Source organism: Carassius carassius, chromosome 1 (assembly GCF_963082965.1).
Source record: "Carassius carassius chromosome 1, fCarCar2.1, whole genome shotgun sequence".
Taxonomy (NCBI): Eukaryota; Metazoa; Chordata; class Actinopteri; order Cypriniformes; family Cyprinidae; genus Carassius; species Carassius carassius.
Genome location: NC_081755.1, coordinates 47,412,683 through 47,436,820, shown reverse-complemented (window position 1 = coordinate 47,436,820; position 24,138 = coordinate 47,412,683). Strand labels below are relative to the sequence as shown.

Below are 24,138 nucleotides of genomic sequence, written 5' to 3'. Positions count from 1 at the left end.
AGCATAAACTCCAGCATAATACAGATGCCTGCGCATCAGAGACCATGAAACTCACCAAACCTCAGAGATGACAGATCTCATATTTCACTCCAAAAATCCAAGCAAAGAAATAAGGAACTGCGTTTTGCATTTAAAAAAAAAGAAAAAAAAAGCTTATTTTGTATTAAATGAAGAAGCTTTGCACTGGGAGTGTTTTCAATTATTATTTAGGATATAATATGTTTGACGAATGAAAATAATGTCACAATGTAAAAACTTTTCCTAATGCAAAATGTAATTTCTTTTGTTGTTTGGGGTGAAATGTGACCTGGACATGACAGACGCACAAGCGTCAGAGATGATGAATCTTAACTTGTTCAGTTCATATTTCACCCATAGAAAATCAATTCATAACAATGTTTTGCTTAAAGTAAAAACAGTTAATTTTATGCATTTCTTTTTTCTTTCTTCTGATTTTTGGAGTGAAGTGTGACCCAAAAATAAATCACAACCTGCCCGGCTCATATTTCACCTCATAAGGCAAATAAAATAAATATGTATTTTATCAGTTTATTTGTTTGCATAAAGAAAATCAACCTTATTTTGTAGATCACATGAATACGTTTCATTGTGGTATTTTTCAATAAAAAATTTAGTTTAGTTTAATATGTTTAACTGTCAGGAAAATTAATGTAAACTTGTAAAAACATTACATTTTTCTAATGCAAAATATTTTTTTTCTTGTTTTGTGTGGGGTGAAATGCGACCTAGACATGTTTTCAGATGAACAAGCATCAGGAGTGATGACTCTCAACCGGCTCAAGTTCAGATTTCATCCCAAAAATCTAAGAAAATTAATATTTTTTTGAAACACAAATTTGCAGGTTTTTTTTGCATTTTTTAATTATGCACATTTATGTCAGGGAAACAATGTCAATGTAAAAACAGTCAATCTTGTAACCACAAAGTATTTCATTTAATTTCCCGTTTTTCCTTTTGATTTTGGGGGACACCTCGTTTCGTGAGATTCACTCAAAATTACAATTCCTCAATAAAACAAACGAACGAACATTAAATTCAAGTTTAACGGCAGCCAGTCAGGATTGTGCGGTTGCTTCAGGTAAAGGATTTTCCGTTTAAAGGCCAGATTTACTAACAGCTTCCGCCAGCGTAAACCGTCTTTTGGCGTAAAAACAGTTATGTTAGCCCGCGCAGTGAAGAATTAGCAACTAAAAGTGCGCATTGTTGGTAAATCACTGGCAGAGTGATGGAATTGCGCTCTAATTCTAATCTGGCCCTTAAACGGCTGTAGCTGGTTCACGCGGAGATGACGCGGGCCACTCCTCTGTGCACCTGCGCTTGAACGGGCCCGTACTCCACGCGCTCCCCGTCCACCGTCATGACGCCCGCCGAGCTCAGCGGCTCCAGCCTCAGCGCTCGCGCGCGCCGGTAGACCAGGTGTGCGCAGCCGCAGTCCAGGTGCGTCCCGCTCTGCATGGCCCGGAAGAGCCGCAGCAGCGCCGCGCGCGAGATTCCCGCCGTCACGTAGAACAGGTGGATGAGCCCGTCGTCGGCGCGTGCGTCCGGAGCCGCCAGCAGATCCTCGCTCAGGTGCGACTGGAACATGGCGAGCACCAGGACGAACTCCCGCTCCTCCACCAGCGTCCAGTCCCGCGGGACGGGCTGCTCTAGCGGGGCGAGCAGGTGGTCGGGCAGCCGGCTGTCGGCGGGGGGAAAGCTCGCGGAGTCCGGTCCGCTCTTGCTCTCGGCCCGCAGGAAGGCCAGTTTTCCCTGATAGACCCGTAAGGAGGCCAGGCGCAGCATCGTGCCGAGCATGAAGCGCAGCGCTCCGATCTGCCGGAACTGCTCGCTCTCGATGTCCACGTCAGCCACGAAGCCCCAGGCCAGAGACAGGAAGGAGAAGACACGAGCACCGGACGACAGACGGATGGAGACTAGGTCCAGGCTAGACACCAGACCCTTACACAGCAAGAAGCCACAGCTGGTGAGCAGATCTTCACCCCACACCGGAGACGCGCTGCAGAGAACAAGCACACACAAACACAAACACCACTGCACTGACGAGCACCAGCAACCTTGTTATTAGCTGTTTATAAAACATCTCCATAACAGTGTTACTTTAGCATTATTTAAATACTGCTATAGTAGACTATCAGTATTTTGAGTAAGCACAGTGTTCTGTTTTAACCAGTAGAAGGCGCTTGTGCTTCATTATTAAACGTCCAACAGCCAAACGCGGGATGTGAGCGGGTATTTTGAGCTGAAGTACGCGGGTGTTCAATCATTTCTCGGGTGAGTCGAGTACTAATGAATGTGCTTCATCTTCATGAATAGAAATGAGTCATTAATGAGGTTAAAGTCCACGTGTTTCTCCAGAGATCGAGTGTTTCATGTTATCTGCTGCTCTGGTCACCTGAAAACCCTGCTCTCTGAAGCATCGGATGCGAGTCATTAGTCATTAGTGAGTCATTAATGCATCCATAGGCGCCGATTTATGTTTTTCTCCGTGGGTGCTCAAGGGCGCACGCCATTTAAAAAATAAAAAAAATAGACTAGGCTATTCAAAAAATATTGCATTTCAGAACCTTAGGCTAATGGACAGCGGCCGATACAAACACACACAACAGCGTCACTTCTCAAAAATACAAACAGGATTGGAGATGAAAAGTTTAACTGACACGTAACCGCTAATGCGTTCAGCTTCTTGGGAAATTAATGTTTTGTAAATATTGATTAAAAAACTATTGCGAAAGGACAGCGTTTCCATTAACCGATTGTTGCGACTAAAATAATGAGTTTCTGGGAATGTCTACCTCATTTATGTTTCGAGGTTTCTTTTGATAGTGGCATGGCTTTTCTTTGAGGTTTCGAATCCATTATTCATATAGGCTAAAAAATATATTTTTTATTTTATGTATTTAACAAAGAACTCGTATTCTGTCCAAAAGTAGGCTACTTTTGTGTCCATTAGTTTTTCCTCTTTTAAACCGTATATAGGCCTATACTTGAGCAGAAAAATGTTCCCTTTTAAACCCTGTTACGAACTTTAAGGAGTCTAGGGAATGTACCGTAACATTTACATATTAACGTACTGCTGGGTATGAAATGAGGTGGAAGAACATGACAGACAAAACTTTGAAAGAGAAAAAATACTGGACGTTTATTCACAAAAAGCCAAAGCCACTAGATCCAGTAAAATAACAGTAATAATGTGCGCTATGAACAAGGTGAAAATGTAAACAAACAAACAATAAAATGGGAAAAGAACGAAAGCGGCGCCAAAGGAAAGAACAAAATATAAGAAAACAACCCTTAATCTAAACCTAATCTAACCAAAGCAAAATGTAGAAAATAAACCGAAATCTTCAGTGCAGTTTTTTTTATAACAAATCTGTCCATTTTAGTCTGATTAATGATTAGTGATTACGGAAAGCAGTAAATGATTACATACTCGCACGGCACTGTATAGTGGGGGATGGGACGTTTTCAGAAACGCTGTGATTGGTGGATAGGATATGGAACATGCACGCGACTGGTTATGTCACTGACAACAACATAACCAATCATAGTGTGGCAGACGCTTCATAGAGCCGACTGCAATGTTTAATTTTAAATAAATGTAGCCTACTGGCAGTCTGGCACTGGCACACGTGGGTGCTCATTTTCCGTGGGTGCTCGGTATTTTCCGTGGGTGCTCGAGTCCCGGAGCACCCACGGTATCGGCGCCTATGAATGCATCCTTTTGTTTTGTTTTTCCTCTCTCAGCAGAAGCGAACTTTTATTCTTTAGTTCAAAGCAATTCTGAGTTTAACCCCTCAGAGACTCAGCTCTCAGAAGCGCGCGCTAACGACTGGAATAATGACTCTCGCAAACTTTAAATTGAACATCTAAACGAAACCGCAACAGTTGAGTTTAATGGAGATCACTGAACCAAACGAGGTCTATTCTGCTTTTGTATGAACACAGACTCTAGATCAGAGATCCAGAAAACACATACTTTCTGAAAACCACATGCTTTACTTTATTTGAAGTAGTTTATTCAGTTTATGTCGGTCCACTGGGAAACACTCCCGAAGAACCACGTTGCAGTTTTTATGGCATCGAGTCATATTTTAATGAGTTTTCTTTTAAGACATTCAATGATAAATGACTGAGATATCAAATAGAAATGCACAATACTGTATATTAGGGATGTTTTGGTCTTGTAACTGTGGATGCATATTCAGATTATTTTCTAAACTAAACTTCAAAACACAGGCAAATGAATAAGTTTGTAAAAAAAAATTTTTTTTTTGAAAATGAATAATGTGTGCATTCATGTAAATTGATTCAAAATTAATAAAAAAATATATATAAAAATTTTTAATTAATAGATTTTTTTTTTTTTTTGGACCTTTTGGAGTTTAATTTGAATTTTATATACAAACAGTATTGTAATACTGGCCATAATTTTATTGGTCTGAATTTGAATACTGAATTTCATAAAATGTAAATAATATTATGTGACATTTAAAATAAATAATTTGTTAAAATTATTCAATGTTTAAATTGAAAGGTTTTAGTGTTTTGTTTATCATTTGCCATAGCTGACTGGCACTGGAACACTAATATCAGATTTCTTACAACTTATATTCAATTATTAATTGAATTATTATTATTTTTTTAATTAGCCATAATTTATTAGTATTGGCCAGATATTTAATATTGGATTTGATACCATTTAAATAAATTTAATTCGATTCATTCATTGAAATAATAATAACAACAGTATATTTCTTATTGGCCAGAATTTATTGCCATTGGCCAGAGTTGTAATCTAAGCTTTCATATGTCATGGTCTCTAAACATCATGTAAAGGATCTAAATGCGGTTGGTCTCTTCACATGTCAATCAGACGGAGTGGTGGGCGGTTCTCTTCGCTTTGATTGGCTCACCGTGTGTAGTGATGGACAGACGCAGCCAGTGCATTTCCTGAACCTCCGGGGAGGATTCCCAGAGGAGTCTGGATGGCCTTTTCCCAATCCTTCCTCTCCATTAGACCGTTCACTACCTAAAACACACACACACACACTTACATGAGCTGAATGCACAACACACACACACACAGACAGACGGACAGAAGCGAGCTGCACAGACCTCAAACAGCAGCCCGTCTCCAGACAGAATGAGCAGAGCGTCCCACTGCGTCAGGTCAGCGCTCCGCACCAGATCCCGCGCGTGATTCTGACGCTCTGTAAGATCACAGATACCCGTCCCGTGAGCCCTTAGCACACTCTCTCTCTCATACAACAGACTCTTCTGTTCGATCTTAACAAGAAGAGCTGACAGACCTGCTGAGAGAGATCTGACCGCATCACATTCATATACACTCAGTGGTTATTAGCATCATTGATATGCTGTTTGTATTAATATTTTGAATTAGATTTATTTTGATATCTTTTGTTTTATTTTAAAGTTTTGCGACCTTTGTTTATTTATTCTTTCATTCATATTTATTTGTCTTACATATGTCTATATAGTTTATATTACATTTATTTCTGTTTTAGTTATTTTGGTACATCAGGTTAAACTAAATCAAGAGTAAATACATTTAGAATGTTACAAAAGATTTCTATTTCAAATACATGACCTTCTTTTGAACTTTCTGATCATCAAAGAATCCTGAAAAATAAAGTGTCAAGAAAATTCCCCCCTAAAAATATTATTGTTACGATATATATTAAAATATTTCAATATGAAAACCTGTTTTCAACATCGGTAATAATCAGAAATGTTTCTTAAGCAGCAACACTGAAGACTGCAGTAATGATGCTGAACATTCAGCTTTACATCACAGAAATAAATGACATTTTAAAATACGTTCACGTAGAATTTGTAATACTATTTCACCATTTTACTGTATTTTTGATCATAAAAATACAGCCTTGGTGAGCAGAAGAGACTTCTATTACTATTATTAATAGTTTCATGACAATTAAGCACCGCATGCCCAGAATCCCATTACTGTAATACATGTGTGTGTGTTTAAAGAATTGTGTTTTTTTTCCTTTTTAGGACAGTATATGAAACAGTAAGTGAAGAGGGAGAGAAGAAGGTCCACAAGCCAGACTCGAACCCGGGACGCCTGAAATGCAACAGCTCTATATGTCAGTACACTACCCACGAGGCTAGTGATGCCAACACATATGTGTTTATTCAACAGGAAACAGTTTGCAGGGTTAAATGGTTTTAATTGTCATGAAAATAATTCTCTATTCGTCCCTTCATCCATCCATCTGTCCCTCATCCATCATTTCATCGATCCGTCTTTACATCTATTGTTCTATTCAACCATTGGGAAGACAAAGGGCAGAGCAAATCATGCTCATCTAATGTGCAGACACACGTCTAACAACACACACACACTCTTCACATTCACTGATGATGTATAAACAGACCCGTCACACACAGATGTGAGTGTGTTTCTCTGTCCGAGGTCACTCTGAGTTCATGCTCTGACACTGAAGCTCTTCATCTGCTCTCGGACTAATCGAGAGACTTCTGAATGAAGCTGTCACCTGAGTATAAAGACAGATCGACTACTGTCACAGTCTGAGGAAAAATATGCTGGGAAGGATAATTGAAGTTACTTAATAAGCTAGTAACCAGAAAGAGTCCAAAATGATAAATCTGTCATCTTTTACTTTTTTATCATTGCCTTTTTCAGCCTGAAGAACACAAAAGAACATACTTTGAAGAACGCTGGGAGCCTAACAACTTTGGACCCCATTAACTTTCACTGTTTCTAAGATGTGTGTGTGTGTGTGTGTGTTTTACACACCTGTGATGAAGAGCGTGTGTGGTATATCTGCCTCGGTGAGCATCCTCTGAACGTGGCTGTTATAGAGAGCCATGGCTTGGCCACGCCCACTCTGAGGATTGACCAATACCATCACGCCACACGGTCGACGGACCTCAGAGAACAACAAACCTGACAGAGAGAGAGAGAATCACATTTACATACAGGATAAAAACCATATAAATGAACGTTTTGTGTTTGAGTGCAGGAATCATTTAATATAAAAAAAAAATTATAATAAAAAAAATAAAACAATTAAAATAATCAAGTATAAAATAAAAACATAAAATAATATCTGAATTTAATATAAGAAAAAAAAATGGATTATAAAAATATAATAAAATAATAAAACCATTTACATGTTAAATGTTGTGTGTCTGAGTGCTGGAGTTGATCCTGAACTCATGTGAAATAAAATTTCAAATAATAAAATTTAAATAAAAAATGTATCAAATAATTAAAAAAATTACTCACAGCAAATATAAAATATATTATAAATTTTAAATATATAAATAGATGAAGTAATAAAATATAAATTAAACATTAAATAAAATAAATGCAAGTATGATGCTAAATTTCACTGGTAAAGTCTTGAAAATTCATGTTTTAACCATGTGATGATGTATTTTCTACTGAGGGTACTAAGCCTTATGCTCATTTTTACTCATATCTGGTGCTTATTTGTTTTCTTTTAGATTACTGATTGTCGAGGGGCAGTGGCCTAATGGATAGAGTTGGACTTGTAACCCGAAGGTCATGGGTTTGAGTCTCCGGTCCGGCAGGTATCATCTGTGCAGGGAGTTACTACCCAGCGCTCTCTCCACCTTCAATACCACGACTGAGGTGAGACCCTCGAACAAGGCACACAACCCCCAACTGATCCCCAGGTGCTTCAGCTCACTGCTCCGGGTGTGTGTTCACAGTGTGTGTGTGTGTGTGTGTGTATTCACAGTGTGTGTGTGTGCGCGCTTGTCCACTGCTCTGGGGGGGTGTGTGTGCGCGCGCGCTTGTTCACTACTCACTGCTCCGAGTGAGTGTTCACAGTGTGTGTGTGTGTGTGTGTGTGTGTGTGTGTGCGTGCACGTGCGCTTGTCCACTGCTCTGGGTGTGTGTTCACAGTGTGTGTGTGTGTATTCACAGTGTGTGTGTGTGCGCGCTTGTCCACTGCTCTGGGGGGGTGTGTGTGCGCGCGCGCTTGTTCACTACTCACTGCTCCGAGTGAGTGTTCACAGTGTGTGTGTGTGTGTGTGTGTGTGTGTGTGTGTGTGTGCGTGCACGTGCGCTTGTCCACTGCTCTGGGTGTGTGTTCACAGTGTGTGTGTGTATTCACAGTGTGTGTGTGTGCGCGCTTGTCCACTGCTCTGGGGGGGTGTGTGTGCGCGCGCGCTTGTTCACTACTCACTGCTCCGAGTGAGTGTTCACAGTGTGTGTGTGTGTGTGTGTGTGTGTGTGTGCGTGCACGTGCGCTTGTCCACTGCTCTGGGTGTGTGTTCACAGTGTGTGTGTGTATTCACAGTGTGTGTGTGTGCGCGCTTGTCCACTGCTCTGGGGGGGTGTGTGTGAGTGCGTGCTTGTTCACTACTCACTGCTCCGAGTGAGTGTTCACAGTGTGTGTGTGTGTGTGTGTGTGTGTGTGTGCGTGCACGTGCGCTTGTCCACTGCTCCGAGTGAGTGTTCACAGTGTGTGTGTGTGTGTGTGTGTGTGTGCGCGCTTGTTCACTACTCACTGCTCCGAGTGAGTGTTCACAGTGTGTGTGTGTGTGTGTGTGTGTTCACAGTGTGTGTGTGTGTGTGTGTGTGTGTGTGTGTGTGTGTGTGTGTGTGCTTGTCCACTGCTCTGGGTATGTGTGTGTGTGTGTGTGTGTGTGTGTGTGCACGCTTGTTCACTACTCACTGCTCCGAGTGAGTGTTCACAGTGTGTGTGTGCGCGCACGCGCTTGTCCACTGCTCTGGGTGTGTGTTCACAGTGTGTGTGTGTGTGTGTGTGTGTGTGCGCTTGTCCACTGCTCTGGGTGTGTTCACAGTGTGTGTGTGTGTGTGTGTGTGTGTGTGTGTGTGTGCGCGCTTGTCCACTGCCCTGGGTGTGTTCACAGTGTGTGTGTGTGTGTGTGTGTGCGCGCTTGTCCACTGCTCTGGGTGTGTTCACAGTGTGTGTATGTGTGTGTGTGTGTGTGTGCGCGCGCTTGTCCACTGCTCTGCGTGTGCTCACAGTGTGTGTGTGTGTGTGCGCTTGTCCACTGCTCTGGGTGTGCTCACAGTGTGTGTGTGTGTGTGTGTGTGTGCGCGCTTGTCCACTGCTCTGGGTGTGTTCACAGTGTGTGTGTGTGTGTGTGTGTGCGCGCTTGTCCACTGCTCTGGGTGTGCTCACAGTGTGTGTGTGTGCGCGCTTGTCCACTGCTCTGGGTGTGTTCACAGTGTGTGTGTGTGTGTGTGTGTGCGCGCTTGTCCACTGCTCTGGGTGTGCTCACAGTGTGTGTGTGTGTGTGTGTGTGCGCGCGCGCTTGTCCACTGCTCTGGGTGTGTGTGTGTGTGTGTGTGTGTGTGTGTGTGTGCTTGTCCACTGCTCTGGGTGAACTTGGATGGGTTAATATTTAATACTTATTTTACATATGTATTTAGATTTTTTCTTTTTTTTTTTAATCCAAAGCGACTTACAGTGGATTCAGGCTATACATTCTTTTATCAGTAAGTGTGTTCCCTGGGAACTGAACCCACGCTCCCACAGGAACAGAACTTGGAAGAAATGCATTCGTATAAAATTTACAAAGAAACAATTTAATTCAAAATTAGATATTTTTAGATTTGTCAGATTGTCCTGCTGAACTCATTTTCCGTTGGTTTGTTTGTTTTAATATCTGTGCTGCAGGAGGTTTTAATCAGCTGCTGAAAACATGATTTTAATTCTCTTTAAGAGGTTTTATGTTTGACAAATATCATAAAAAGTGTGCGGGGCCTCGGGTGGGAACACAGCTAACAGATGGCAGCGCTAATGCTACACACTCCCAAATGAGACCCAAACAGATGCGGTTTGCCTGGATTCTGTGATGCATTAATCTGAGAGCGTTTCTGTTCTCAAATGGTAAAGTTTCACTACAACACAAATGATTCATGAGCACTGCTTCTGTGATTCATCCAAACTGACAATAATAACACAAACGAATGCAAAAAAGAATATACTTTAACACAAATTGTTTGAAAGAATATTACTGTATATTGTGATTCACAATTATAATACATTTAAATCATCTATAAAAAGCAATGCAATGGTTTTATAAAGACAATAAGCATCTCAAAGCTTTTGGTGACACTGCTCCAGATCATTTAACGCTGGTAAAAATCAGTGCAGTGCTTGACCTATTGCATTAGTAAATGATCTCTGCCACTTCCTGTGGACTGAGAGAGGTTCACATCCAGCAGCAGCAGGAGCTTGTTTAACCTGAGCTTCATCCATATCCCAGAATCCTCTGGGGCTCAGGGCTGTAATGAGCTCCTGCGGGTGTCGAATCACACGCATCAATGCCAGCGCTCACAAACTCACAAAACAACAGCCACGCACACTCAGTGTCAGCGCTTTCACAATGAGACTGATTAACATTCAGCGGCAGATTCACACTGACACTCTCTAATTAGCAGCGGAGCCTCTGACAGCGTCATCAACCTCAGGCCTGAAATCACAGCAAACCTGCAGAGACTTCCAGCTCCACACAGGAACACCATCAAAACAGACCCGCTACACACTACACTGCTGACTACGCAGGGAACCAAGCTACAACATTACTCATTTAATGAAAGGAAGGCATTTTATAACATTCCCAGTTTATTTATTTATAAATAAATATATTTATATCACAATACAATCATTATAATCATTAAATCACCTAAAAAGCTTTTAATTCTAAATATGTATTCATACTAGTACTTTCTATTTTCATCTGAACTGATTAAATCAAGAACAAAATAGCAGTAAAAAAAAATAAAAATAATAATAAAATATTTAAAAGCCTGCTGTACATTAGTAGATTTAAACTAGTTATTATATATTATTATATAACTAGTTGTTATATTATGCATGACAACTATATATATATATATATATATATATATATATATATATATATATATATATATATATATATAAATGTATTTGTACAAAATATTTTAAACAAATAAAATAAGCACATACTGTAATACAATGAATTAAAATTTTTATATATTTTTTAATTAATTAAATATATCTTTCAAGTTTATAGAAAGAAAATAAAGTAAAATAATAAAAATAATTAATAAAACATTAAATGAAGTGGCTAAAATAAATACATTTTTAATAAATTAATACATTATTAATGAATAAAATTATAAAATATTAATAAAAACAATATTAATAAATAATATTTAGTAATACAATAAATATTATATAGCATATATTTCTTCATAAATATTCATGATTCATTTACATAATAACCATGCACATTTAATTCTGTTGGTGTGATGGAGGGGCACATTTGTCCAAGGAAAAATAAGCTTTCTTAGCACAAGAAACCTGACAAATATTACAAGTAGCCATCAGAAACAAATCAAATGATAAAGTACACAATGAGATGTTGTCGTTTGCCCTTGGCTGGTGTGGTTTTCCTTCATTTGGAGGTTAAATGTGATTAGCTGTAAATCTGAGCTGTCTGGAGTCTCGCACAAAGTTTTAAAGCTTAAACTGAAGTAATGGTTTTACATCCAAAACCAAAGAACAACAAAGAAAGAGCATGTCTGCGATTCCACAAATAGACATCTATTTTTACTGAAAGAGAGAGAGAGAGAGAGAGAGATGAATGTGTGCTTCATTTCTCACACTGGTGGAGCTCTCAGCATCACAGCTGCTGAACTGTGAACATATGCTGAGGAGATACCGAGTGTGTGTGTGTGTGTGCGTGCCAGGACAAACACCTCAATCTATCCAAACACAAAACCACAAGTATCCGAAGACTTCTCCATGCATCTCACCAAACCTGTCAAAAACAGGTCATATTTCACGACAAAACCAAACGGCAGGAAACAGGAAGTCTGTATTTAGATGCTTTAAAACTGACATCTGTTGTAAAATCTGACTTGTTTCTGTTGAAGTGCAATAATCAGGGCCCAGGTGCAGCTGCCAACCCAGGGAACATGAAAAAGGACAACCCAGTAACTTTGTTTTGGTGAGTCTTTTTCTGCAAGCTTGTGAAGAATAATAAATAAATGAAATCAACAGCGTATCTGCTTTCGCTCCCCTAGTGACACAGAATGGATCTCATTATAATATTACAGCCCCTTAATCTGTAAGTTTCCACCCAAAGTGCCGTCATTTTAATTTTGCAAGCGACAGTGGTGTAGCATCTCTAAAGACATGGTGAAAGTTTGAGCTAAACATGCTAATGTTGTCTCTGGCTGCACAGACGAGCACAGAACAGCCTCAGAGGAGACAACAGAGCAGTGGATTTAATGATTTATTTACTGTATATTACACTGCTGCCACACAGATCTCAAATAAACATGAGATTTATTTCCCAGCTGTTTACTTTCACAGACATAACCCACTGTTTCTGTAACTCGTGTGTGTTTCACGGTTCAAGTGCAATAAGACATGAAAGAGAACTTAGTTCAGTATTCACACCCCGTGACTGCCACCATCTGTCCGTGTGCACTCCGAAGTTTAATATGGTTTAAAACGCACCCCAGGGACGGGCGGATCGATCTTAAAGTATCGAGACTTTCGATACTGACGTTGTACTGAATGGATCGATCCTCACATCAAAATATATCTATTATAAAGTGCCTTTTTTATCAAAAACTGTATCTTTCAAGAAATTCGGTCCACAAAATCAGAATCAGAATATATACTTATACACCATTATATACCATTGCCACATTATTACATTACATTACATATCACTGTTACTATGTATAAATGATATGATATTAGAGTGATTTCTGAAGGATCATGTGACACTGAAGACTGGAGTAATGATGCAGAAAATGCATCTTTGAGCACAGGAATAAATTACATTTGAACATATATTTACTTAGAAAACACTTATAATGAATTGTAATAATATTTTATTATTTTACAGTATTTTTGATCAAATAAATGCAGCCTTGGTGAGCAGAAGAGACTTCAAACTTTTGAGCACTAGTGGAATATATATATATGAATGCTGTCACATGAAAACTAAAGCAGCTCAGCAGCTCCAGTCACTGTCGATGTAGTGTGTTTCAGCGTGTCCTTGTGTAATGAATGTCTTTGTGTGTCTGTGAGACCGCTGCATGCTGACAATAACCAGGCTTCAAAACATCATTCAGCGGCGTAAACGACTTTCTTTAGAGAAACGAGCACCAGAGTTATAGACAGATGAAACAAGAAGGCCCTTCTTTGTGTTGAAGTCTCACTGACCTTGCTGTAAGAGATGGAGGCTGAGTAAAATAACTCTCATCCATCAACATCTGAAACGCCTGAGAACACATTCATCATGAAATATGAAGCTGGAGAGCTGAAACGCTGTTATCATGAACACTGACGCTTGACTGGCACTGATTGTTAAAGCCTCCAAACCAGAGACATTAACCCTCAGCTCGTTAATCAGACGATTATTTGAATAATAATCATGTGGAATATAATTTAGCAGTAATGTGGATTAATGCATGTGTCATCACTGTGATTATGTGTGTGTGTGAAATGCATAATTAAGCTGCATCAAATCAATGTCAGAAAAAAAAATACACATAAAAAATAGTATATATGGCTGATTTTACTTTAAAATGAAACATAAAAAATGTAAATAAAATACCTCTAAATATAAATAAATAAATACATTGTAATTTAAATAAAATAATATAATTGTAAATATAAATAAATAAATACATTTATAAACATTTATAAATGTAAATAGAACAAATACATTTAAATATAAATTAGGACATTTTAAAAGATGTAAATAAATAGTTTTAAATTTAAAATAAATAAATTAAATACATTAAACATTTTAAATATAAAAAATCCAAATAAATTTAAGAAAATTTAAATAAATAAACACGTTAAAGTTTTAAATAAATAAAAAATAAATATAAAAAATAAATTTAAACATTTTTTAAATCAATAATTTTAAAAATAGATAGAATAAAAACATATTACATTATAAAATTAATGCATGAAACATTTTAAATATTTTTTTCAAAATAAATTAAATACAATAGAAATATAAAGGAAATAAAATATACAAATTTCTATTAAATTAAATTAAATCATTAAAAAAAAAAAAAAAAATTAAATATTATACTGTATATTGTACCTGGCAACAATACATTCAATCATCTACAAAAAACTAGAAAACTGTTTTATATAGACAATAATTTGGGTTTAAGACCACATGAAAATGAAACGTTACTCCAGATTTTCCGCAGTAGATTGGTGACACACAGCTGATGTACAATAAATGATGGGCGGCGTGTTTTGGCCGAGGGGCTCATGGGAGTGTGATCAGATGCAGCCTGACAGCATCATGACACTCAGAGGAAAGGTCAGAGGTCAGAGGGCAGCGCAGATGAAACACTAGAGGCCCTTCAGGCTTTCCCTGAAGATACAGATCCATACACACTCTGTGCTGGAGTCCCTGAGGGAATAACTCACACAGATGTGTCCAGCATCAGCAGCCGAGCCGAGCCGTCTCTCAGTAACTGCATCTTCAGCAAACGCTCAGTCAGAGCCGAGCTAATGACACTCTCCTGAGCTCTGCACCAACGCAAACGATTAGCAGCTGAGCGCTCGAGAGCTGACTGTGCAAGCCTAAGGAAGAGACAGACTCATTTTCACTGTTTATCTGTTTAACTTAACTCACTGGGACTACAAACTGCCCACTTAGACGAGAAAAGACCCACTGACTAAATTGACTAAACTGGTGGCTAAATATAAAATACAAGGACTGGAAAACAAATTATATATCATTTTATATATGAATAATATTGTTATGCTTAGTGTTATAAAACAATCTAATTAAATCTTAAATAATCAGAATATAAATTATTTATTGACATTAATTTTATTTTTAATTTACATTTTTAATCAGATTATAATTGTTCGTTTATTCTCTTTTAAACATACAAAACAACGCAAACAAACAATCAGATACAACAAAACATGAAGAAAAGAGGAATAAAAACAAATAACTTATCCGTTACATTTCTAAAATATTTTGTTTTGTAAATGATTTTATTTAAATTCTTAATGTTGCTTATAATAGCTTTGTTATGCTTATTTAAAAACAACAACAGTTTTTGTTGCTTTAAATGTTTTATTGCCAATCACAATATACAATATATAATTTTTCTTATTTATTAACATTTTTTATATTTTTCTATTTATTTTATTTTACTACTTAACATTTTTTTGCTTCTTAATAATTGTAATTTTATTTTAAATGTATTTCATTTTAATTTAATTTATACTGTATATATAAATGGCTTTATTATCAATCACAATATACAATTTCATTTAAATTTTTTATTTTATTTATAAATAATTTTATTTACTTTTTTATTTACTCATTTAGTAAAAAAAAATATATATATATATACATACATATACATATATATATACATATACATATAAATATATACATATACATATAAATATATACATATATATATATATATATATATATATATATATATATATATATATATATATATTTGTGAATGACTTGTGAATTTCAGTCCATCCAGTAGTTATTAATAATAATTAGGTACTAATTATTTTTCATACACATAACTGTGTACATACAGTTCTTGCTATTAGGTCCCTCAAATAAACACATATCTGCCAACGATACGATGTCGCCTTGCAAACTTTGACAAATCCAATGTTTTTATCCTCGAAAGCATTCACCGTATCGACCCGGTTCCTCATAAACATTACTTTGCTTCCACACAGACTGATAACAATCATTTGCACGCTCTTACTCCTGGAAAGACACATCAAATCATTCATTCAGATCAGAGATCTGCGAATCGCATTTCCAGTTCAGTGTGGAGTATGGATTCACTAACAGACCGTGGGCAGAGGATGGGAAATGGATCACAAAAAAAACTAAATATTGACTGTTTATGTGCAAAAAGAAAAACATTAGAAGTGGGCCTAAAATGATTAAATAATGTACAATACGCCCTCTTTAAATATCTCAGTTGAACAGAGGTGGGTAGAGTACCCAAAAACTGTACTCAAGTAAAAGTAAAAGTACTTCTAGAAATATTTACTCAAGTAAAAGTACTAGTCTTGAATAGTTACTTGAGTAAGAGTAAAAGAGTATCGGGAAAAAAATCTACTCAAGTAGTTACTTTGGGTCATATATACTGAGCCTATTTTTATTTAGATATATAGATAAAATGTATGTAATGTATGTGTGTGTGTATAAATGTATATATTTCATCAGCCTTTACTCCAATTTATGTAATTTATTATAAAACCCTGTCTGTTTACTTAAGTAACAGATTTAGGTGTCATGCCATAACATATTTTTAATATGACTGACTTTATATTAAATGTGAATTTAACATTGAAAGTTAATGTGATATAAATATTGCTACTAATCTTTCATTGTTCAGAAAGAGAGCAAATAACATTTACATTATTAAAGATCATTTTCACTCACAGTCTAGAGTTCAATCACTTTGAGAAACTCCCAATAAAATCACTGAAACACTGTGAAATCAATATCTTAATTAAAGATTCGTACACACATCTGCACTTTGTTGTTCCTGCGAGAGAATTCGCCAGAAAGAGGTATTCAGTCAGTGAGCGAGTGAAGGAAGCACCGGCATTTTAGCGATGACTCATCGGAACACCTCTGATTGGCCAATGCTTTAATAAGCTCAAAAGAATCATGTGTGATTTGTTATAATGCGCAGCGCTGTATAAACACATCTATCTCTTGACTCCCCTCTGTTATAAGCCACACACGTACAACAAACTAATGTCACAGTGGTATCGTGTACTGTAATCGAATGTAGCCCAAGTTATTACCTGTTGAACAGTAGACAGCACACGCGGTGTTCATCTAATAAGGATCTCCATCGCAAGCAATGGCCTTTGCAGATTTGCTTTCAATTCAGTGCAGTTCCAGCCACGTTTTCAACGCTGCTGATGTTAAACGTTACAACTCCGAGTAAACCACTTCAGACGCTCAGCGCGTGCGGCAGGGAACTGAACGACTCATTCAAACTGATTCATGAACCAATTCACTCGTTTGCCAATTGGTTTGATCAAGCCTTTGAACAGAATTGACTCAAAAGAATGAATCATTCACGAATGGGCATCGCTCATTACCCAGAGAAAAGTAGACGGCGCGTTTGGAATAAACTGAAGCATTTATAACATTTATTGCATTAAGATAAAGTAACGAGAGGAGCGTCGCCCACAGTAACGAAGTAAAAGTAGCCTACAGATTTTTCCCCAAAAATTTACTCAAGTAAGAGTATAAAGTTCCCATCTTTAAATATACTCCGAAAAGTATTAGTTACCCCAAAAAATTACTCAAGTAAATGTAACGAAGTAAATGTAACTCGTTACTACCCACCTCTGCAATTGAAGTACTGTAAACCTCTAAGACAATAACACAACACAGCCATAAAAACAGCCCCAGATACCGTTTACACTGCGGTCATCTTTCGGTTTGAGCATCTCGGCTCTCAGAGAGAACAATGAATCATGTTTTGCATTTATTTTCTGGGCATCTTCACATGTGACAGTTCTCTTTACAGAAGAGGCTCATTTAAAATATATGTATTCTGTTAAATAGTGTATTATCATCTGCTGCGGATCACACATGCTGGAATAAGCTCATCAATTAAACATATGATTGCAGTGTGACGGAGTCTGTGAGCTGTAGATGATGTGCCTGAACCTGAACACTGTATGACTGCTACTAAACTCACCAGTGGCCCTCGCTGGATGCACAAGAGAGGCACTCACCAAAGCTGCAATTATGTGATAAAAATACAGTAAAATCAGTAATAATGTGAAATATTTTTACGATTTCAAAATAGCTGTCGTCTATGTGAATATCTTTTAGAATGTAATTTATTTCTGTGCTCAAAGCTGAATTTTCAGCATCATTACACTATCATTTTTAAAGACTGTATAAATGTACTTGAACTTGTTTACATCTTACAGTAATTTAGACTTAGTCAAAAGCTATTTACAATATCTAGAAAGCTCAGACACTGATATCTTTGTCTTTAATTTTGTATAAATACAACTGTCTCAGGCTGCAGAAATACTCAAAGAACTGTATAGAAATACAGAGGTTACAACCATCATAAATATGCACGTACGTAGATTAATATGCATTGTTATGAACTCTTTGATGTCTTTGCAGAGATAGTTTGCCGTAAGGAGTTATTTGGTTTGGCTCATTCTTTTCATTATTAAGTGCAAGGACAAACAAACCTCTTACCGAGGTGTTAAGGAAGAAGTTCACCCACAATTGAAAATTACTCAGCTTTTATAGCACAAACAGAGAAACTGTCATCAGACCAAACTTGTAGGAAGAGTCTGTCCTATTTGTATGTGCTCAAAGATTAAAACAGCTGAATGGTTTATGCTTCTATTGCTTAAATGATGCCAGAACAGTTTTGTCTTGTTGCATAAAACAACTAGATACTGTCTAAAGAAAACATAATAGTGATGCTTGATTTTAAAACACCATTCATACAAAGTAAAATTAGTTTAAGCCTATACTTAAACTCAAATTCTAGGCTTTCACAAACAACATTCCATCTGTCATCTGATTGATAGTTTAGATAGTTTAAGTTATTGTGCAAAGTCCAGCTTCAGCTCGTGCTTCATGTGTGTTTTTGCTGTGAAATCTTTTGAGGAGTATTTGTTTCCAGAAGCTTTACTTTCACTGTTCCTCAGTGAAGCAATGATCTTCCCAAACCTCGAAAACATCTCAGATCTTCTGAGGAACTATTATTATCTCCAGGTATCACTGTATTGTATAGCATTACATGTTTTGAAACTACATATCTTTGTTTATAAAACCAAGCATTTAAATATAATTTTACTCTTTTTTTCCCACTCCATATTCTCACTATACTATATGAGCCATAAAAGCCTGATGAATCACATGTGATACTCAACAAAAGACACACATGAGAAGATTTCTCTGGTGTAAAGGTTCGGTAAATTCTTCCACTATTGTTTCGTGTCAGGCTTCACGGGGTTAAACCCCTCAGTGGTGGACATGAGAGCGGACAGATGGAGATGGACGTGTCCCATATGTCTGCGGGTGACACACTCTCAGCATCTCTTCACATCTGAGCATCATCTCACACACTTACACAATCCTACCACAGCAAGATCATGTGTGTCTCCATCAGATGTTAAACACACACACACACTTCAGGTTTAGAGCTTTAGCTCATTAATTACAGTAACGGCTGTCATGCAGCAGGTCAGACTAGTTCAGCGTGTCATCTAGCTGTCATATTTTCCTCCTGGCAAACCGTCACACCTCATCATCACACACTGAGCAGGCGAAGCTGCGTGTGAACGCAAGGAACTGGCATGTCAAACATTTAGAGCATAATGTTAACAAAACATATTTTGTTAGCTGGATTTAGCCTGTTTATTAAAGGACTGTGGTAGTGCCATGGTACAGAGACAACAAAATACAAACACTGAAGGACGAACATATCTCTGTACCATGGCACTGACAGTGAACCTCAACATATTATCAAGATATATCTGCAAATAACCATGCTATAGCATAATCTTCTTTTTTAAAGAGCTGTCCCTGCTGAAAAAAATTAACAAACTAGAAACCATCACAGAATGTGTAATATAATGGGAATTTGATTGGTTTTAATGGAAACTGTAATGGACACTGTGGTCTCTGGTAATTGGTCGCCTTCTATTAGTGGCTTGTTAAATCCAGTAAATCCTAATGGAATGTGTCCTGAAACTCACTACAGGAAACCGTTTTTTAAGGTTTTAAGTTGATGGTTTGTTATGGTATTTGTCGTGGAAATCGGGATTTCTGTAATGGTTTCTGTTTATCGCTTGATTTTGTAGCAGGGTGTTTGTTGATGTTCTTGTTACAAAGTGTTATCGAACACGCTTGTGAAAAAGCATCAATTTCACCTGTCTATTGAGTGAGCGAGAGTCTGAACTCCGTATTAAGTTGGTTTCTCACCGTGCGTGTGTTCCGGACGCCGCGCGGTGTTGATGGCGCGTGCCCACCGTTGCGCCTCGCGCAGGCTCGCGTCCTCATCGCTTTCCTCCGTGCCGAGTCGAAAGCGCCGCTCGTCCCTTTGGCGCACCGGAGCCGAGACCATCCAGCGGCGCCGGTACGGGTAGAAATACACGCAGAGCTGCGCGCCCTGCGCCTCGCCCCGGTGCGCGCGGCTCCCCAGACAGTCGCGCAGGTCCAGGTGCTCCGGCGGTGAAGCGCAGTCGATCCTCTGGACCGTCAGGCAGCTGTCCGACAGAGTCAGCGCGACTGTGAGCCGCCCGGTGTCCGCGTCCGTGAACAAACCGTGCATGCGCGCGCCCGCGGCGGACCCGTTCCGCCTAGGCGACGCGTCCGGTTCATCCATCCCGCGGCGGGACGGTGCTGCAGTGAGTGCGTGCTTCCGCGGGACGCTCTTTAAACACATGTGCACGAGTGTGTGTGTGTGTGTGTGTGTGTGTGTGTGTGTGCGCGCGCGCGCGCGGGAGAGAGAGTTCACATCTCTCCCTAGTGACGGAAAAGTAGCATGACATTAAAATAACGGAGGCTAAGGGCGTGACCGGGACACTCAGGACAGGACACTCCTGAGATCTGATTGAACTGTGTGAGGACTGTGATCTCTGAACAAATACTATGACCCTGTATGAATGAATGAACACTTTACCTACCGTGGTACATAAGAGAGAGAGAGAGAGAGAAAAAGATTATTGATCAACTAAACCAAAAGAAAAAAAGAACGAAAAAAACAAAACTTGGAAATACGGATTACTTGAAATAACTGAAATAAAAATAAAAAAATAAAAAGGGAAATAAATAATAGCTAATAAAGACAAGATTAACATTAATTTACAATATTAATCAAACTATTACAGTATAACAATGTTGCTACAATAACACATATCCAATCAACAACATCAGTTACCATAATAGGCTACATATAAAAAATATGATATATTATATCTACTCAGCTTTCTAAAATAATGAGGTTAATCACAGTTCTTTCATGAATAAAATATGCAGAAAATAAAATAAAATACATTCACGCTACTTATGTTGTGTGTGTGTGTGTGTGTGTGTGTGTGTATATATATATATATATATATATATATATATATATATATATATATATATATATATATATATATATATATATATATATATCACACATCACACCAACAGTCAAACATGGTGATGGTGGTGTGATGGTCTGGTGCTGCTTCTTCAGCTTCAGGACCTGGACGACCATGAACTGTGTACTCTGTCAGAAAATCCTGAAGGAGAACATCCGGCCATCAGTTTTTTTTTTAACCTCAAGCTCAAGCACACTTGGGTTATGCAGCAGGACAATGATCCCAAACATACCTGCAAGTCCACCTCTGAATGACTCGACAAAAACTAAATTAAAGGGGTCATATGATGCTGCTAAATGTGGTTTATGGTTCAAAAAACACATTATTTTCCACATACTGTACATTATTGTTTCTCCTCTATGCCCCGCCTTTCTGAAATAGGTTGATTTTTTTACAAAACTCATTGTTCTGAAAAGCGAAGTGTGCTCTGATTGGCCAGCTGTCCAGTGTGTTGTGATTGGCCGAGTATCTCAAGCGTGTGACAGAAATGTTACGCTCCTCATGATACTGTAATGCCGTGTCCCTGTGCGATGAGACAAGACCAACAAAAACCTTTACAAATGAAGCATTTGTAGCATCCAGTGAGGACATAATAACTGATTATAATGACTTATACTGTCTTTTTACTCGTTGGTTTGCGTAAACCGAAAATCCTCCAATGTGGCTGAAATACAACAATTCTGCAAACAAGAGTGGGCCAAAATTCATCCACAGCGATACGAAAGACTCATTGCCAGTTATTGCAAACACTTGATTGCATTTGTTGCTGCAAAGCATCACACAACCATTATGAGATTATTAGATTACTTATTTAAATTACTTTATCACAAAGGCCAGGCAGGTTTGGAAAGCTTTTTCCACTTAATAAGTGAAATCATTATTTCAAAACTGCATTTTGCTCTATCTTTGTGTAATCTTTATAATCTAACTTTATAATATAATCTTTGTGTTTCTTCATTGTTTAATGATCTGAATCTTTAAAGTGTGACAAATAAAAAATATTAAAAAAAACAATAAAAAAACAGGAAGGGGGTAAAAACTTTTTTTGCAGTTTGTGTAGGCTATATAAAAGCTATGTGCATATTTGTTTGAAATATTGAACCAGCATCTATGGTTTGATCTGATCTAAATTTCATCAGTTTGTAGACATTTTTAATGAGACATTGGTGCAATTAAAAATAATGATTATTAGTTCTTACAGGAATCTATTTATAAGCTTGACAAACAAATAAAGCCCAAATAAACATGAAATAAATAAATATGAAATATTTTAAAAACCACATATTAAACAGACACTTCATATTTAATGGTATTTTATTATTATTATTATATCATTTAATGTTTTATACTTTGAACAAAACATTTGCAATGGGTTTAAAAGCTGTTTTAAGCATGATTTAGTCCGTTATTGTTGTATTTACACAATTTTGACCAGCAAGTGTCATTAGCATGAGATGTTTCAGAGCACTTCGAAACTGAATAATTTTGTGAAGCACTACTATTGAGTTTATCCACAAGGTCGAAGGGATAGCTCCAACCGGAAACTAACAATGAAATGTAATTTTCTACCTAGCAGATTGTGTTTTAATAACGTCTATGTAGTACCCTCACCGCCTGATGAGGGGAGATAAAAGTATAAATAATACACAGGACACGGAGCCGCTGCTGCTTCAATCATCAGTCTGTGTATTGTTTGAGCAGCGCGCGCCCCCTCCCCAAACCGGCGAACACTCCCAAAGGGAAAACAATCAAACACCGATCGATTGAGCAGGGAACATTAATCGTCAATATAATAAACAGTGTAAAATACATTTTAGAAAGACATTCTCTCATCTTGACACACATAACATTTCACCTATTATTTACATATATATTTTATATTTTGTGACCACCACACTCTCCCCTTCAAAAATAAATGTCGTCACACGGTAACAAGAGATTTCGGTGTAGAACCCTTGATCTTCCCTTTCCACCTTCCGGCTTGACTTCATAAACGGGGCCTTCTTTCTCCCACTCGACGAACAACTGTGTGTATAGTGTCTTCCCAGTGGTTGCGAAGCTTCCCTGTACCTCCTCTGGGTGTGAGATTTCGCACCAAAACACGATCTCCTGGGTGCATCACTGAGCTTCTCACTTTACCTTCATGGTTCCTTTTGTTTCTTTCTGCTGTTTTCTTGCTGTTCTCTTTGGCAATCTCAAACGCTTCCTGCATTCCTTGCCTCCATCTCTTTGCGTATTCCTTATGGTCGCTAGTCCCTTCCTCTGCTCCTAATCCAAAGATCAAGTCAACGGGTAGTCTTGGCGATCTACCAAACAGGAGATAGAATGGTGAAAATCCAGTAACCTCACATCGCGTACTGTTGTAAGCAAAGGTAAGTTTATTCAATGACTCCTTCCAGTTGGACTTCTGTGTTTCTGTCAAAGTCTTTAACATCTGAAGTAATGTCCGGTTGAAACGTTCAACCTGTCCATTTCCTTGCGGATGATATGGGGTTGTTCGCGATCCTGCAATTCCACAATTCTTTTTTAAATGGTAAAGCAACTGATTCTCGAATTCTGCTCCCTGGTCATGATGAATCCTTTGGGGAAATCCGAATTTTAGTGCATAGTCATTGAATATTCAATCAGCGACAGTTTTTGCAGATTTTGATGTGGTGGCGTACAGTTGTGCAAACCTTGTGAAGTAATCAATTATCACCAGGATATATTCATACCCTCCTTTACTCCTGTCCAGGAGCAGAAAGTCAATGGAAATGAGTTCAAATGGGTGAGTGGTGACAATATTCATGAGTGGCGTTCTGGTTTCTCTGCTTGGTTTCTTCTGTTTTAAACAGCTACAACTCCTGGTCACAAAATGTTCAATTTCACTCTGCATCTTTGGCCAGAAGAATCTGTCTCCAATCAATGACGTTGTCCTCTC

At 37.9% G+C, this 24,138-nt stretch overlaps 1 protein-coding gene across 1 annotated transcript; it reads right to left on the bottom strand.

Moving 5' to 3' along the window:
* Positions 1-870: 870 nt before the first annotated feature.
* Positions 871-20,528, bottom strand: LOC132153041 (sphingosine kinase 1-like). The gene is made up of 5 exons (XM_059562180.1): positions 20,053-20,528; positions 6,821-6,970; positions 5,137-5,231; positions 4,935-5,050; positions 871-2,017 (listed from the first exon to the last, which is right to left on the bottom strand). The coding sequence occupies exons 1-5, from the start codon at positions 20,513-20,515 to the stop codon at positions 1,297-1,299; spliced, it is 1,545 nt and encodes a 514-aa protein (XP_059418163.1). The 5' UTR covers positions 20,516-20,528; the 3' UTR covers positions 871-1,296.
* Between the last annotated feature and the right edge of the window lie 3,610 nt (positions 20,529-24,138).

Coding starts and splice junctions, on each gene's coding strand:
- LOC132153041 (XM_059562180.1), bottom strand. CDS start 20,515: ATGTGTTTAAAGAGCGTCCCGCGGAAGCACGCACTCACTGCAGCACCG. Junction 5,232..6,820: donor ACACACGCTCTTCATCACAG/GTGTGTAAAACA, acceptor GTGATCTTACAG/AGCGTCAGAATCACGCGCGG. Junction 2,018..4,934: donor TCTGTCCATCACTACACACG/GTGAGCCAATCA, acceptor TGTTCTCTGCAG/CGCGTCTCCGGTGTGGGGTG.